General features: G+C 37.1%; 1 protein-coding gene across 2 annotated transcripts in view; it reads right to left on the bottom strand.

The window, feature by feature from the left end:
* The window catches only part of FUNDC1 (FUN14 domain containing 1), a 467,275-nt gene that overhangs the window by 378,345 nt on the left and 73,591 nt on the right, over positions 1-15,339 (bottom strand). For both annotated transcript variants that reach the window (XM_044072375.1, XM_044072374.1), the window contains exon 3: positions 3,111-3,186. In XM_044072375.1, coding sequence (XP_043928310.1) covers positions 3,111-3,186 — 76 coding nt within the window. The remainder of the gene's footprint in view (positions 1-3,110; positions 3,187-15,339) is intronic.

The following is a 15,339-nucleotide window of genomic DNA, read 5'->3' as shown; positions in this document are numbered from 1 at the left end:
CATCAGTAAAGATTAGTGTGTAATGCATATATAAACTGACTTGTACAGCAATCAAGACTGCTCTGCAAAAAAAAGTCTAAAGAGAATAAATGCTTAATTTCTGACAAAGTAAATGATGTACTCTCTGAAAGCAGATTAAAATATATACCACTGTTCATCAGGGTCTATATCACCTTGTCAAATGATGAAAAGGACGAACGCTCTTTCATCGATCCGACAAGGTCGAAACACCTAAAGAGCGAAGACATGGACCATTGATTTTTTTCACAGGGGGAAAAAAAAAAAAAAATCGGTGGGCCATCTTCGGGACTTTGCCATTCCCTCCACTATTGTGCGATCTTGGAGTTGGTATATTTAAGTAGGGGGTGAAGCCCCCCCCCACTTTATTTTGTGTTTAAACTTTTTTTTTTGGCGGAGCAACAATTTTTTTTCCCTGGGAAAAAAATTGCTGTTCCGTGTCAATGCTTTTTAGGAGTTTCAACCTTATCAGATAGATGAAAAAGTGTTCGCTCATTTCATCGTTCGATAAGGTAATAAAGACCCGTTCACCAGTGCAGCCAAACATTAAAAATAAACAAATTTGTACTACAAACATAGCTGGAAGAGCCCAATTAAAAACTTGTTACAATGACAGATACACATTGCAAAAAAATTGGTTGATGGAAAATAATCATTCCATGTGCTGGCCACTCTAACATTTTCAGTCCCCCCTAATGGCCTCATTCTTTAGCTGGACTGCTATCCCCAACAATATGGTTATCAACTGGGTCAACAGTACTATTTCAGAAAATGGTACTAGAGATTCTGCATAGTACCAGGAGAGAGGAGATGACATAAATAATAGAACAGAATCTAGTGAACAGAAATGGATTTTGCGCTTTCAAGCTGATAAACCTCCTGGTTTAAACAGAATTTCACTGAAACCCTTCCTTAAAGCACGGCCATTAAAGCATTGATCTCTCTTTTAATATTTTATCATGTATGTATTTCAATAGTCCATCTTTTATTATTTTTTACTATTGTATTTACCAGTTTTAAGGGCATATTGTTCATTTAGTCTGTTTTATTCAATTTTTTAACAATCTATATATTCTACAGATGTATTTTATCACATGGCTTTTAGCTATGATGCACATTTTATCTGATTTTTGATTGGATGTTTTAGTGTTTAAAAATGTAACTGCTATTCTATCTTTGTTGGTATGATGATGTTATCCCGAGAAAGTGCTTACCTTACTACAATAAAGGACATATTGATTTTCACTGCTGTGTGGAACCAGATTATTTTCTTTTTCTTCTATTTCAGAAAAGGCTGATGTAGGTAGCTAGTTTAAATGAGCCGAGAGAACTGCTCAACAACCTACAGCATGCAACAGGCTCCAACATTTTTTTTTCTTTTGTGCCATACTGTTGTTTTTTGGCAGCCAAAAAAACATACAACATGCCAAAGGACCACGCTGCCTACTGTGCAATTCCACATATCACTGGCATCGGATACCAAGCGAGCAATCAAGCTAGGGGCTCACTGGTGAAATAAAATGACAGCAATGCAATGTGCAGCTTTATCATTATGCTAACAGACCAGCCACGCAACTGATAATTTCTTTACATTATGGTAGTAACTGTTGCACTCCATCAAAAAAGTCCAGTCATGCAGAACTACATCACAGCACCCATACAAAGAAAGTAAAACTCATACATCAGATAAACAATTACTACAAGCAAAGGAAAGTGCAGCTGGTTGTTCAACAGGGTCCTAAATGAATAAATATTCTGTAGGAGCAGTCAGTTCTTTAGAGGTCAGAAACTCAGAAAGCCAACAAATAGAGACAAAGATGCTAGCTTCATTGCGGATACATGTATTGTAATGCAGAGAACGGTGTTAGATGGTCTACAGTATACATGGATACATATTTGTCCTCTGCAATTTAATCATTGAAAAAATAATTCATTTTCAACTAACCACAACAAAAAGTATCACACCGAAAACTAAGGCTGGAAGTTGCTCACATCTACATTGCTAATCTGAGACAAGGTTCCCTTAACTAACACTAATGCAAGAATGATGAAGCAACTCAGTTAAACATACCAGTACTCTGTGGGTAACCCTGAAAAAAAGGCTCTTGTGCTTAGACGGTCTGTCCCACAGAAATAAACAAATATTAAAGAAATGTAATAAGCAATGAGGGGATGCACCTTACCCATCTAAAGTCATTATGACAAAGACTGCAGCCACTGTAGGTAACAAAACTTTCACCCAAACTGAAAAGCAGTACAAGGGAAAAGCAAAACTACAAAGCATGGCAAAATATCACTTCAGTAACTAACCTAGACTCTCAGGTACAGCTCAAGAGCAAATAAGGGTAATACAAACGGAAACTATACTTAAAAAAAAATGTAAAGTTTGTTTAAAGTGCACATTACAACATTGCACGCATTTGATAAGAACCTTCTATTACTCAGTTACTGGTTTAATTAATATTTATTATAAACAAATCGCGTGCCCAGTCCCAATTCACAAACATCTTTTACTTCAATAAAAGATGCTTAGAGAGAAAGCTCATTAATAAAACTAATGTCAAGTTGAAAATGCGCTGTTACAGTAATATTTCAATTGCGTCCCATTAACCTCAAAAGAAAAGGTATGCAATTTACTTGTAGTATGGGAGAAAATGCATAAAGACCCATTTATACTGAATAAGTTCGATCCTTGTGGGGCTACTTTAGTAAAAAAAAAAAAAAAAGAAAAAATGCCGCTTCCCTGAAATATACTCCCTCTTCACATAAAACAGAACTCCTACTCACTGACCCTATTCAAATACAACATAGATAACTGGATGGGAAACTACAAATTCGCCCCTGGGGTAGCACCCATGTTCCTCATGGACAGGGGTAGTCGTCATTTATCACAGAACCACTATCTTCATACATTAATTCTGCGACATACCTAAAAAAGAACAAATGGGGATACTTGGGATGATCATGGCTAGGCTTGTAAAAGCTCTAGGGCCGCTAGACTGGTAACCTCCTATGACCCTATCCTTCCATATGCCTGAACAAGGTAAACCAGTTGAAGTAGACAGCAAATGCAGATAACAAAAATCACATACCTGAAGGAGGAGAAAACCACCACCTAATGCAGTTGCTGCAATTTTCCCAACTTTCTGGAACAAAAACCCTGCACACCTGAACAAAGAAAAAAAAATGAGTGTTAAATGCACTTTTGTCATTTTTATTTAACTACTTCAGTTACCAGTCACTGGAATAAAAATCAGTTCTTAGTGTTCCCCTCCTTTCACCTTCTACAAAACTTCCACTTTTTTCTACTGTATTCTCCATGACTCCCTCGTTAAAACCTGTGTCTACAAAGAAACATGTATTCTAAAAGGAAGAGAAGCATTTCAGCAGGACATCTGAGAAGGACCAAAGCACAGGCAGTAAAGGAAGGAATTCAGATATTTACTCACCACATCAATCAAAACTGTTAGAAGCCCATCTGAAGTGGGCAACTGCTGAAGTTTCTTTTTCTGCCATCCTCAACTACAACAGCATTTTTCTCCCAGCTTACCACATTCAAGGGCACACATGCATCTTCCTGCTATGTGCCATGGCATCACATATTAGATAAGACTGCAAAGACACTGCTCAGTTCACACCCTATCTACTGAGTGAGCAGACTGTAAGACAGCAAAGCACATGACATACAATTACAAACACACACATACATATACATACATATATATATAATTATACATATATATAATTATACATACATATATATAATTATACATACATATATATAATTATACATACATATATATATATATATATATATATATATATATATATATATATATATATATATATATATATATATATATATAGATATATATATATATATATATATATATATAGTTCTCCGACTTGCAGGAGACTCAATCCACAACTTCTGGACACAGAAACCTCCCTGATTCAAGGGGCTGGAGGAAAGGTAATAAGTGTTTACGTAGAAAGACTCCATGCAGATCAAATGATATGATGAATAAATATTTGTTATACATAAATTCAGGCAGTTTGAAACTGCTAGGAAGAACATTAAGCAGTGGAAATAAAATCCTTCTAAGAGGCCAGAAATGGCAAGCAGCTGAAAGGTAAGGGCTCAGAAGGCTATATTCTACAATATGAAAAGTACAGTTGTGTACACTTAAAACAAATCTAGATGTTCAAGTGTATTCACTGTTGCAATCATCACATTTGGGTTATCCCTGCCAGGGTAGCCCTCGGTTGACCCAAATACCAGAGACTTAGTATTTCTGCATCAGTTGCTGTCGCTTGAGGACTAACGTCAGGTTGTCAGTAGTATAAAGTAAGGCAGTCGACACCATTACATCAGTTTTTCTTGTCCTAACCTGTCAGGAGTCCCCAAGGAAGGAGGGCAGGTTCTGGTGGAAGAACCCCATCAGTGGAAAACAACAATATGTCCCTAGTAAGGAAAAAGAGAAAAAAAGAAAGGGGGATGGAGGGGGGAACCAGGACTGCAACAGTGAATACACTCCAACATCTACAGTTATGGTAAGTGTACACAACTGTACCATGTTCTTCGTGTTTCACTGTTGCAGTCATCACATTTGGGTAGATTCCCAAAGCTGAGGAAATGGGTGGAGGCAGTCAAAGAAACTAGGAGCTGGCTAGGATGTCCAGCAAGACTGCAGAGGCAAACCCTGCCTTGGATTTGGAGAAGAGAGGCAGGTGGCAATGCTTGGTAAAAGTGTGAACAGATTTCCAGGTGGCAGCCTCCAAGATGTCCCTGGCGGGGACTCCTGACGAAAGCTGCAGAGGTGGAGGCTGCTCTGGTGGAGTGTGTCCTGACCCCCTTGGGGGGGGGCTTTCCATGCTGTTTGCAGCAGAAATGGATGCAGTGTGCTATCCATCTGAAAATGGTTTGCTTGGAGATGGCTTTGCCTTCTGCCCCTGTAGCAAAGCTAACTAGCAATTGATCAGACTTTCTGAAGGATTTAGTCCTGTCCAGATAGAATCTGAGCTGTCTGTGCACATCTAGAGAGTGTGAAGAATCTTTTCCCTCTTGTTCTGCGGATCAGGAAAGAAGGTGGGCAAATGAAAGGATTGGTTGACAGCCACACTGGACACCACCTTGGGCTTGAAGAATGGGTTAGTTCTAAGGGATATCTGGCCTGCATGGAACATTATGACAGGTTCCACAGCCATGAGTGCTTGCAGCTCAGAGACTCTTCTGGCTGAAGTGATGGCCAAAAGGAATGCTATCTTCCAGGAGAGAAATTTTAGCTCTTCAGAAGAAGCTGGTTCGAGATGAGGCAGGGTGAGCTTTTTCAAGACAAGATCCCAAGCTGGAATTGGTGCCCTTCTGGAGGGCCTCAGTTTGCCAGCCCCTCTGAGGAAAGTACAGTTGTGTACACTTACAATAAACGTAGATGTTAGAGTGTATTCACTGTTGCAGTCATCACATTTGGGTTATCTGCTTGCAGTAGCCCTCAGTAGTGAAGAAATTGCTTGAAACCACCACGATATAATCCAAGTAGCATTTATTATAAAAAGTAGAACAGGAACGAGCGCTTTCACACAAACAATTGTGCTTCATCAGGTTACAATCATGCAAAGACTTCCATTGTCTTTTATAGAGGCCCTTTGTCATAATTAACCAATTAATCACACTAATTATAATCAATTAACAAAGTATGGATTCATTAGCAATAGTAAGACTTGAATAAATAAAGCACTAATGCTATTCTCAACTACCTAATGTTATGTTCAGAAGCAACACAGAGAACCTATTGTGTATTTCATTTAAAACACTTCATTGAACCTTCTCCATTCTGTGAATATCACATTAATTGATAAAGGACATAAAATTATTCAAAATATCGGCATTGCGCCTCAGTAAATCAGTTCAGGAAGCGGTGCCCATATTTAGAAAAAGGCAGCAATCCAGGATATGACTTCTATTGAACTTCTGTTAAACGATCCTAGCTCATTTCTAAAAACATATTTCCATAACAATTTATTACATTCTAATATAAATATTTGTTACCAAAACAATTAAATCATTAACATTTGCGTAGTCTTAAATGTAACAGTAAAAGACTAATTCATCTCAACATATTAGCTAAAGGCCTTCTGCAGACTGCGTTCGCTGTTAAAACAAACCTACAGTCAGATGTATTTGTATTTGCGCCTTAATGAATTGTACGTCCGGGAACAGGAAATATCACATTGTAGCAACTAACCAAGCAATACGCTTAGCGCAGCAAAATGCTGCAATATTAACCATGGCAAAAAATAATAATACAGTCACAGAGGTGAAAAAATCCATGACCATAATTATAATCTGGCAGTCAAAAAATAACCAGTATCCAAAATACATAAATGTCCCAGGCAAATAAATAAATAGGACTTATGCACAGTCCCATTTAATCACAGACTGAGCTATAGATTAGAGTATATACTACAGACTAAAAAATGAAATGCAAAGCGCCACTCCGAAATAAAAATAGAAATAAAAATAGCACTCAAATATAGTAAAGTCACCAAAAACTGGCACTAAAAACTGAACTCTGGAATATCATTAGTTTCAAGTTTGATGTAAATTAATGCTACAGATTCGAACTTCATTACAAGAAGTCCACGAACTCTGTAGAGTCCAATAGAAATACTTAATCTATAAGTATAAAACATAATGTGTAAATAGCGACATTTATATATAGAAATAAAAATAATAATAAAAATATATATATGTACTAAAAACATTCAGTATGCTAAACCTAATATAATGACAAAACGATTGTTTACAATTAGATATATAAAAATATATAAATATAATATAACCGACATAACATGTAGAGAAATATCCATGACGTAATTTCCACATATTCATAGAAGCAGAATTGAAACAAGACAATATTTTAAGAAATAGATAAGATAAAAATAAAAATGGCATAGTGTCCCTATTCAGATGGCAAAGATGTAACAATAGATATAAAAAACCTTATTTATCAAAGTCCTGTGTACAAAAACTAAAAAGCCTAGATGTCTAAAACAACAATCAAGGGCACATAAACATACTAAATCATAAAATAGCAAAAATGCTATATAAATTTAAAAATAATTCATACATACTAATATAAACAATAACCAATATATTCCAATAGGAATATAATGTGAATCAATATTGATCACATTCTATCAAAATTAATATATGAATAATAGCTACTATGAAACAAAAATTTTTGGTTACAATAATAAAATAAATCTATATAATCAATAATTAAATGAAAAATATATTAGTAAAGATGGCAAAATACAGCAAATTGACTAAGGTCTTTCTAGTTAGCTCGGACCTATCAAAGCTGGTCGAAGATTAACTGCAGAATTGAGGCCTGGCGATAGATGGGCCCTAAGTCTCAATATCCATCTTAACTCGAAACCCTCCAGAGTATTCAAGTTGTCACCTTCCCTTCTATTAAAATCCACCACCTGTAATACTTGGAACACAAAACTATGTTGAGGGTGGATGCTACAATGTAGAGCTAAGGCATTATTAAGATTACTCTTTCTGATGTTATATACATGTTCATAGATTCGATCTCTTAATCTCCGTGAGGTTAAACCCACATAGTAAGCATCACAAAGGGTACAGGTGGCAAGATATATCACATTTTTCGTATTGCAATTTGCATAATGCGTTGGTAATATGTTCCTTGTCATACCTGGGGGTGTAAAGCCACAACTTCTACAAATATAATTACAGTAGGAACATTTAGTACATGGGAAGGTGCCTGTTTTTATCAGAGATCTAATATCAGTAGATGTATTAGTTAATTTCTCCTTACATAATAATCTCTTTAGGTTCATACAATTCATGTACCTAAAGGTTGGTTTCATACTCACAACTTCTGAAATAGACGTGTCTGACAGTAGAATCTTCCAGTTGTCCCTTATTATATTAGTCAAATGCTGTACATCATTAGTGAATTTGATATCATAGGACAGGGTATTAAACATCTTCCTGCTAGAGCTATGATGAAAAATAGGCTTTTTAACATAGGAACTAATACCATTAAGTAATGGTTCTTTTATTTCATTAATCATTTTGATAGGATAGCCCCTTTCCACAAAGAGTTTCCTTTGGGTGTCTATTAAACTAAGTGAATCAAGTCTATCACTACAAATTCTATCAATCCTCCCCATTTGATTTCTTATAATATTTGGGAAAATGTGTCGTGGATGTAGGCTATCATAATGGAGGATCCCATTCCTCCAACAAGGTTTCCTATAGAGTGTCGTACATAGCCTACATAAATTGTCCTTTTTAATAGTAATATCTAAAAAATTTACATAGTGGTAAGAAAAATCATAACTAAACTTAAAAAACGGAGTGACACTATTCATGTAGTTAATAAAAGAGATAAGGCCATCTACATCACCATTCCATATAATTAGTATATCGTCTACAAAACGTCTGTATAATACGACGTTTGCAAACCTCAAATCATTAAATATAAATTCCTTTTCCCATTCCAATACGACAAGGTTGGCATATGCATTAGCACAGGGGGTGCCCATGGCAACCCCCCATGTTTGTGCATATGCCACATTGTCGTAGAGGAAAACATTATTATTCAAAACTAGATCCAAGAGGCAGCATAAGTTCATAATATCACCATTGGGAATCTTAAGTTGTGTCATATGACTTCTTATTGCATCTAAACCAAATTCATGGGGAATCTTTGTAAATAAACTTTCAATATCTAGAGTCACCAAGATGGTGCTATTTGTTATTTCATTAGTTATTATATCTGACTTCAGATCGTCTAAAAGTTTATATGAATCCAGAAGAATTGTAGGGACCTGCTTTACAAAGGCTCCTAGCTTAGCCTGTATATAAAGTGATGCATTATAGGTGACCCAGTGGTCACCTGACACAATAGGTCGCAATGGTGGTGGATATACCTTTTTATGTAATTTCGGAAGGCCCTTGATAATAGGGATGAGAGGAAGCTCTACTAATAAAAAATCATAGAGAGGTTTGTCAATAGACCTAGTCATAAGCATATCGTAAAGCGTGTCATGGACATATCGCGTTAATGAAACTATTTGTGATTTCTCAATCCTTTTATATGCAATATCATTATCTAACATATGGAGCATTAAATCATTATAGAAAGTCGCATCCATAGCTACTATCCCCCCTCCTTTATCTGCTGGCTTAAATACTAGGTGATGGTCATTACACATCATTTTCAACTCAGACATTTCCTCCACATTGAGATTCATAAAAATATTCTTTTTCAGTTGACTCTCATAGTACAGATACAGATCACGTTCACATGTTTTCAAAAAGCAATCTACTATTGGTATTATAGGTGGCATGAAAGTGCTTTTCTTTCTACAAATAGATCTAGAATTGTTATCAAAAGTATCAATAGAACCAGATACATTATCTTTAAACATTAGCTTAAGGGATAGTTTCCTACAAAATTTGCGTAGCCCTATGAGAGTATCAGAAATATTGCTGTACTGGGAAGGTATGAAGGATAAGCCTTTGTTCAAAACATTCATGGCATTGTTTGAAAAAGTCCTGGATGATAAATTGAAGAATAAACGATTTAAATTTGCATTCTCCATTTCTTCTTCGATACGTCTCCTGTCGGTTTGTAGAAAGTTCAGATCTTCGCTCTTCTTCTCTGCTCCTGCATGTCCCCTGACAATTTCCTTTTCCCCCTCCCCCGACTGTTGGATCGGGCTCGCACCGCCTCTTTGTAGGGAAGGGGAAAAATCAAAGGCAAAGGTACTGTAGATTTATTGGTAGAGGCTATAGTTTTGGGTTTAGTGCCCATGTTAGTCTGCTGAGCCAGACCTTGCTGATTACAAGGTAGTGACAGAATCGGAGTATCTGACATCACGGACATTTCATTTAGCACAGTCTCTGCATGCAATTCTGCGTTGGTCGTACTATTTTGTGCACCTGTAGGAACTTCATTATTCAAACCAGATACAACATCTCCTTGGTTGTTGGATAAATAAGTGGAATTGGGATGAGTTCTCGGCCAAACAAAGATACGGCCGAGATAAAAATCCTCGCAGTCACGCTTTAGTTTTTTCATTTTTATCTGCTCCAACTTGCTACTATATAAGGACAGTTGCTTATTCATAGCTTGTATTTTTGCTTTACAGAATTCAGACTCATAGGTGGTGGTAAGCAAATTATACTGTTCCTCAACTTTACTTAGTAGCTCAGCTTCCAGCGGTGCAAAATAGTCTAATAATAGCTGAATGTATTTAAAGCCAAAGTCAATGTTTAACTTCTGCCATTGCCGAAGTAAATCTGGTTGACTATCCCCATAAGTCGGCATGCACAAAACGCGCATGCCACGGGGGATAACTTTAAAGTGCTGACATGCTTGCAGGTGCCTTCTTTGCCATACAAGCCTATGCAAACGATAGAGATCATTCTCTAATGTTCTCATATTACCAAAAAATTCATGCATATTATCACTGTTAGTAGATGGACTTTTACATGCCTCACCATTTAAATCCATAAGTAACAACGGATTTTCACGTTGATAAAAAAGGCAGTTCCAGTTGTCATAGGAAGAGTTATTCACCGGATTGTAGTCTAATTCAATATTCTGTACTTCCATCGCGTGATGACCGGATAGGTAAAGGAACCAAAAAAGTAACTGCAGGAAAACGAATCCAATCACCCAAAGGTTTCTTGCATCAAAGTAGGAGAGGCAGTAGTGAAGAAATTGCTTGAAACCACCACGATATAATCCAAGTAGCATTTATTATAAAAAGTAGAACAGGAACGAGCGCTTTCACACAAACAATTGTGCTTCATCAGGTTACAATCATGCAAAGACTTCCATTGTCTTTTATAGAGGCCCTTTGTCATAATTAACCAATTAATCACACTAATTATAATCAATTAACAAAGTATGGATTCATTAGCAATAGTAAGACTTGAATAAATAAAGCACTAATGCTATTCTCAACTACCTAATGTTATGTTCAGAAGCAACACAGAGAACCTATTGTGTATTTCATTTAAAACACTTCATTGAACCTTCTCCATTCTGTGAATATCACATTAATTGATAAAGTACATAAAATTATTCAAAATATCGGCATTGCGCCTCAGTAAATCAGTTCAGGAAGCGGTGCCCATATTTAGAAAAAGGCAGCAATCCAGGATATGACTTCTATTGAACTTCTGTTAAACGATCCTAGCTCATTTCTAAAAACATATTTCCATAACAATTTATTACATTCTAATATAAATATTTGTTACCAAAACAATTAAATCATTAACATTTGCGTAGTCTTAAATGTAACAGTAAAAGACTAATTCATCTCAACATATTAGCTAAAGGCCTTCTGCAGACTGCGTTCGCTGTTAAAACAAACCTACAGTCAGATGTATTTGTATTTGCCTTAATGAATTATGCGTCCGGGAACAGGAAATATCACATTGTAGCAACTAACCAAGCAATACGCTTAGCGCAGCAAATGCTGCAATATTAACCATGGCAAAAAATAATAATACAGTCACAGAGGTGAAAAAATCCATGACCATAATTATAATCTGGCAGTCAAAAAATAACCAGTATCCAAAATACATAAATGTCCCAGGCAAATAAATAAATAGGACTTATGCACAGTCCCATTTAATCACAGACTGAGCTATAGATTAGAGTATATACTACAGACTAAAAAATGAAATGCAAAGCGCCACTCCGAAATAAAAATAGAAATAAAAATAGCACTCAAATATAGTAAAGTCACCAAAAACTGGCACTAAAAACTGAACTCTGGAATATCATTAGTTTCAAGTTTGATGTAAATTAATGCTACAGATTCGAACTTCATTACAAGAAGTCCACGAACTCTGTAGAGTCCAATAGAAATACTTAATCTATAAGTATAAAACATAATGTGTAAATAGCGACATTTATATATAGAAATAAAAATAATAATAAAAATATATATATGTACTAAAAACATTCAGTATGCTAAACCTAATATAATGACAAAACGATTGTTTACAATTAGATATATAAAAATATATAAATATAATATAACCGACATAATATGTAGAGAAATATCCATGACGTAATTTCCACATATTCATAGAAGCAGAATTGAAACAAGACAATATTTTAAGAAATAGATAAGATAAAAATAAAAATAGCATAGTGTCCCTATTCAGATGGCAAAGATGTAACAATAGATCTAAAAAACCTTATTTATCAAAGTCCTGTGTACAAAAACTAAAAAGCCTAGATGTCTAAAACAACAATCAAGGGCACATAAACATACTAAATCATAAAATAGCAAAAATGCTATATAAATTTAAAAATAATTCATACATACTAATATAAACAATAACCAGTATATTCCAATAGGAATATAATGTGAATCAATATTGATCACATTCTATCAAAATTAATATATGAATAATAGCTACTATGAAACAAAAATTTTTGGTTACAATAATAAAATAAATCTATATAATCAATAATTAAATGAAAAATATATTAGTGAAGATGGCAAAATACAGCAAATTGACTAAGGTCTTTCTAGTTAGCTCGGACCTATCAAAGCTGGTCGAAGATTAACTGCAGAATTGAGGCCTGGCGATAGATGGGCCCTAAGTCTCAATATCCATCTTAACTCGAAACCCTCCAGAGTATTCAAGTTGTCACCTTCCCTTCTATTAAAATCCACCACCTGTAATACTTGGAACACAAAACTATGTTGAGGGTGGATGCTACAATGTAGAGCTAAGGCATTATTAAGATTACTCTTTCTGATGTTATATACATGTTCATAGATTGCAGTAGCCCTCAGTCGGTCTGATTATCAAAGTCTTGGGTCGTGCGTCTGTTGCTGTCACATCTTCCGTGATGTCAGGTAGTCAGGGGGTATACAGCATGCAGCCGACACCATTACATCAGTTTTTCTTGCCCCAGATGTCAGGTGCCCCCCCTAATAGGAAGCAATTAAATATATACATACAAGGTTACACCTCCAACAAATAAGCAAATACACCAAAAAGCTTTTAAGCAGAGTAAAAGTATAGTCAAAAGAAATCAGGGGGCTGGAGGGAGGGTAACCAGGACTGCAACAGTGAATACACTCGAACATCTACATTTATGGTAAGTGTACACAACTGTACTATGTTCTTAGTGTTTCACTTTTGCAATCATCACATTTGGGTAGATTCCCAAAGCTAAGGATGGGCAGAGGCATTTAGATAGCATTAGGACCAGCTATAAGGCCCTGCAAGACTGCAGTGGCAAAGCCATCTCTGGATTTAGAGAAAATTGATAAATGGTAATGCTTCGTGAAAGTATGTACATAACTCCAGGTAGCAGCTTCTAGGATGTCCCTGGTAGGTACACCTCTGAGAAAGGCTGTAGAGGTAGATGCAGCCCTGGTTGAATGGGGTCTAATCCCCTGTGGGATAGGGTTTCCATGGTGCTTACAGCAGAAAAGAATGCAATGGCCTATCCATTTAGAGATGATTTGCTTTGAAATAGGCTTTCCTACTGCCCCTGCAGCAAATGCCACCAGCAGTTCAAATTTCCTTTGAGGTTTAGTCCTGTCCAAGTAAAATCTAAGTTGTCTGTGCACATCTACTGTGTGCAGTATCTATTCCCCTTTGTTCTGTGGATTAGAAAATAAGGTAGGCAAATGAATGGATTGATTAAGAGCCACACTGCATACCACCTTGGGCATGAAAGAGGGACTGGTCCTGAGGGCAACCCTGTCCGCATGAAATATGATGAAAAGCTCCACTGCCATAAGGGCCTGTAATTTATATACCCTTCTTGCTGAAGTGATTGCTAAAAGGAAAGCTGTTTTCCAAGAAAGGAATTTTAAATCTGCACTTGCAGCTGGCTCAAAAGGAGGAAGAGTGAGTTTTTCCAATACAAAGTTGGAGGTCCCAGGCTGGAGTTGGGGCTCTCCTGGGTGGTCTTAAGTTTTTGGCCCCTCTGAGGAACTGCATGAGCAGTGGGTTAGAGAAGAGGGGTGGTTCTGCGTTATAATGAGCTGAAACGGCTGAGGTGTGAATTTTAATGGAGGAAAAAGAAAAGCCCTTGTGAAGCATCTCAGTTAGGTATTGAAGAATCTGAGGTAAATTGGGTACTGCTGTGCCCATCCATTGAATTTGGTTCCAGGCACAGAATCTTTTCCATTTTTCAGCATAAGATTTTCTAGTACTAGGCCTCCTTACCTCCAAAATGACATCCAACACTTGTTTGCCGAGGTATGGTAGCGGAGAGATTAGGTAATTAGCCAGGCTGCCAGGTTCAGGGTTTGAAACTGAGGGTGCAGAATCTGGTTCTCCTGTTGAGACAACAGGGTAGGAAGTTTGAGGCAGATGCCATGGAACCAGTAGTGACACACTGCGCAAGAGGGGGTACCAGTGTTGACGTGGCCAGTTTGGTGCAAACAGTATCGTCATTGGTTTGTACTGTTTGATCTTTAGTAGTACCTTGGTTAGGAGAGGCAGAGGAGGAAAGGCATAAACTGATAGTTTTTTCCGGCTGAAGGACAGGGCATCCACTTTCCAAGCTTGTTTTTAGGGAGTCCTTGTGGAGAATTTGTCCAATTGGTAGTTCTAGGGGGAAGCAAACCGGTCTATATCTGGGCTCCCCATTTGTTTGTCAACATGTTGAAAGTCTTTGGTTCCAGTTTCCACTCATGTGGGTCCATGAGATTTCTGCTTAGTTCGTCTGCCAGTGTATTTAGTTTTCCTGGCAGGAATTGAGCCTGTAGTTGCACTTGACAGCTCAAGGCTGTGTTCCACAGAGCCATGGCTGGTCTGCAGAGGGGTTAAGAATGGGTGCCCCCCTGCTTGTTCATCTACCACATAACAGTGGTGTTGTCCATCTTTACCATTAATTGTCCTGGAAGAATGTGGTCCTTGAAAGCTGTCAGAGCATTCTTTACAGCTAACATTTCTTTTCGATTGATATGTAGGTGCATTTGACTTGGGTTTCATTTGCTCTGAATGCACTTCCCTGCCAGGTGAGCCCCCCATGCATAGTCTGAAGCATCTGTTGTTAGGGTTTGGGCGGCAGGGGGAAGAGTGAATGGTAGTCCCTTGTTTTGGTGGCAGGCCTCTACCCACCAAAGGAACGCTAACCGCAGGCAAGGTATGATAGGAATCATTGCTTCTAGGTCCTGAGAATGTTGACACCATAGGCTTTTTAGATACCATTGTAGTTTCCTCATATGCATTCTTGCATATGGAATTAGTAGAATGCAGGAGGCCATGAACCCAAAGGCTTGCAG

This window comes from Protopterus annectens, chromosome 5.part0 (genome assembly GCF_019279795.1).
Source record: "Protopterus annectens isolate FY-2018-M chromosome 5.part0, PAN1.0, whole genome shotgun sequence".
NCBI classification, from domain to species: domain Eukaryota; kingdom Metazoa; phylum Chordata; order Ceratodontiformes; family Protopteridae; genus Protopterus; species Protopterus annectens.
The sequence above is the reverse complement of the archived record's forward strand: the minus strand, read 5'-3'. Positions and strand labels throughout refer to the sequence as shown.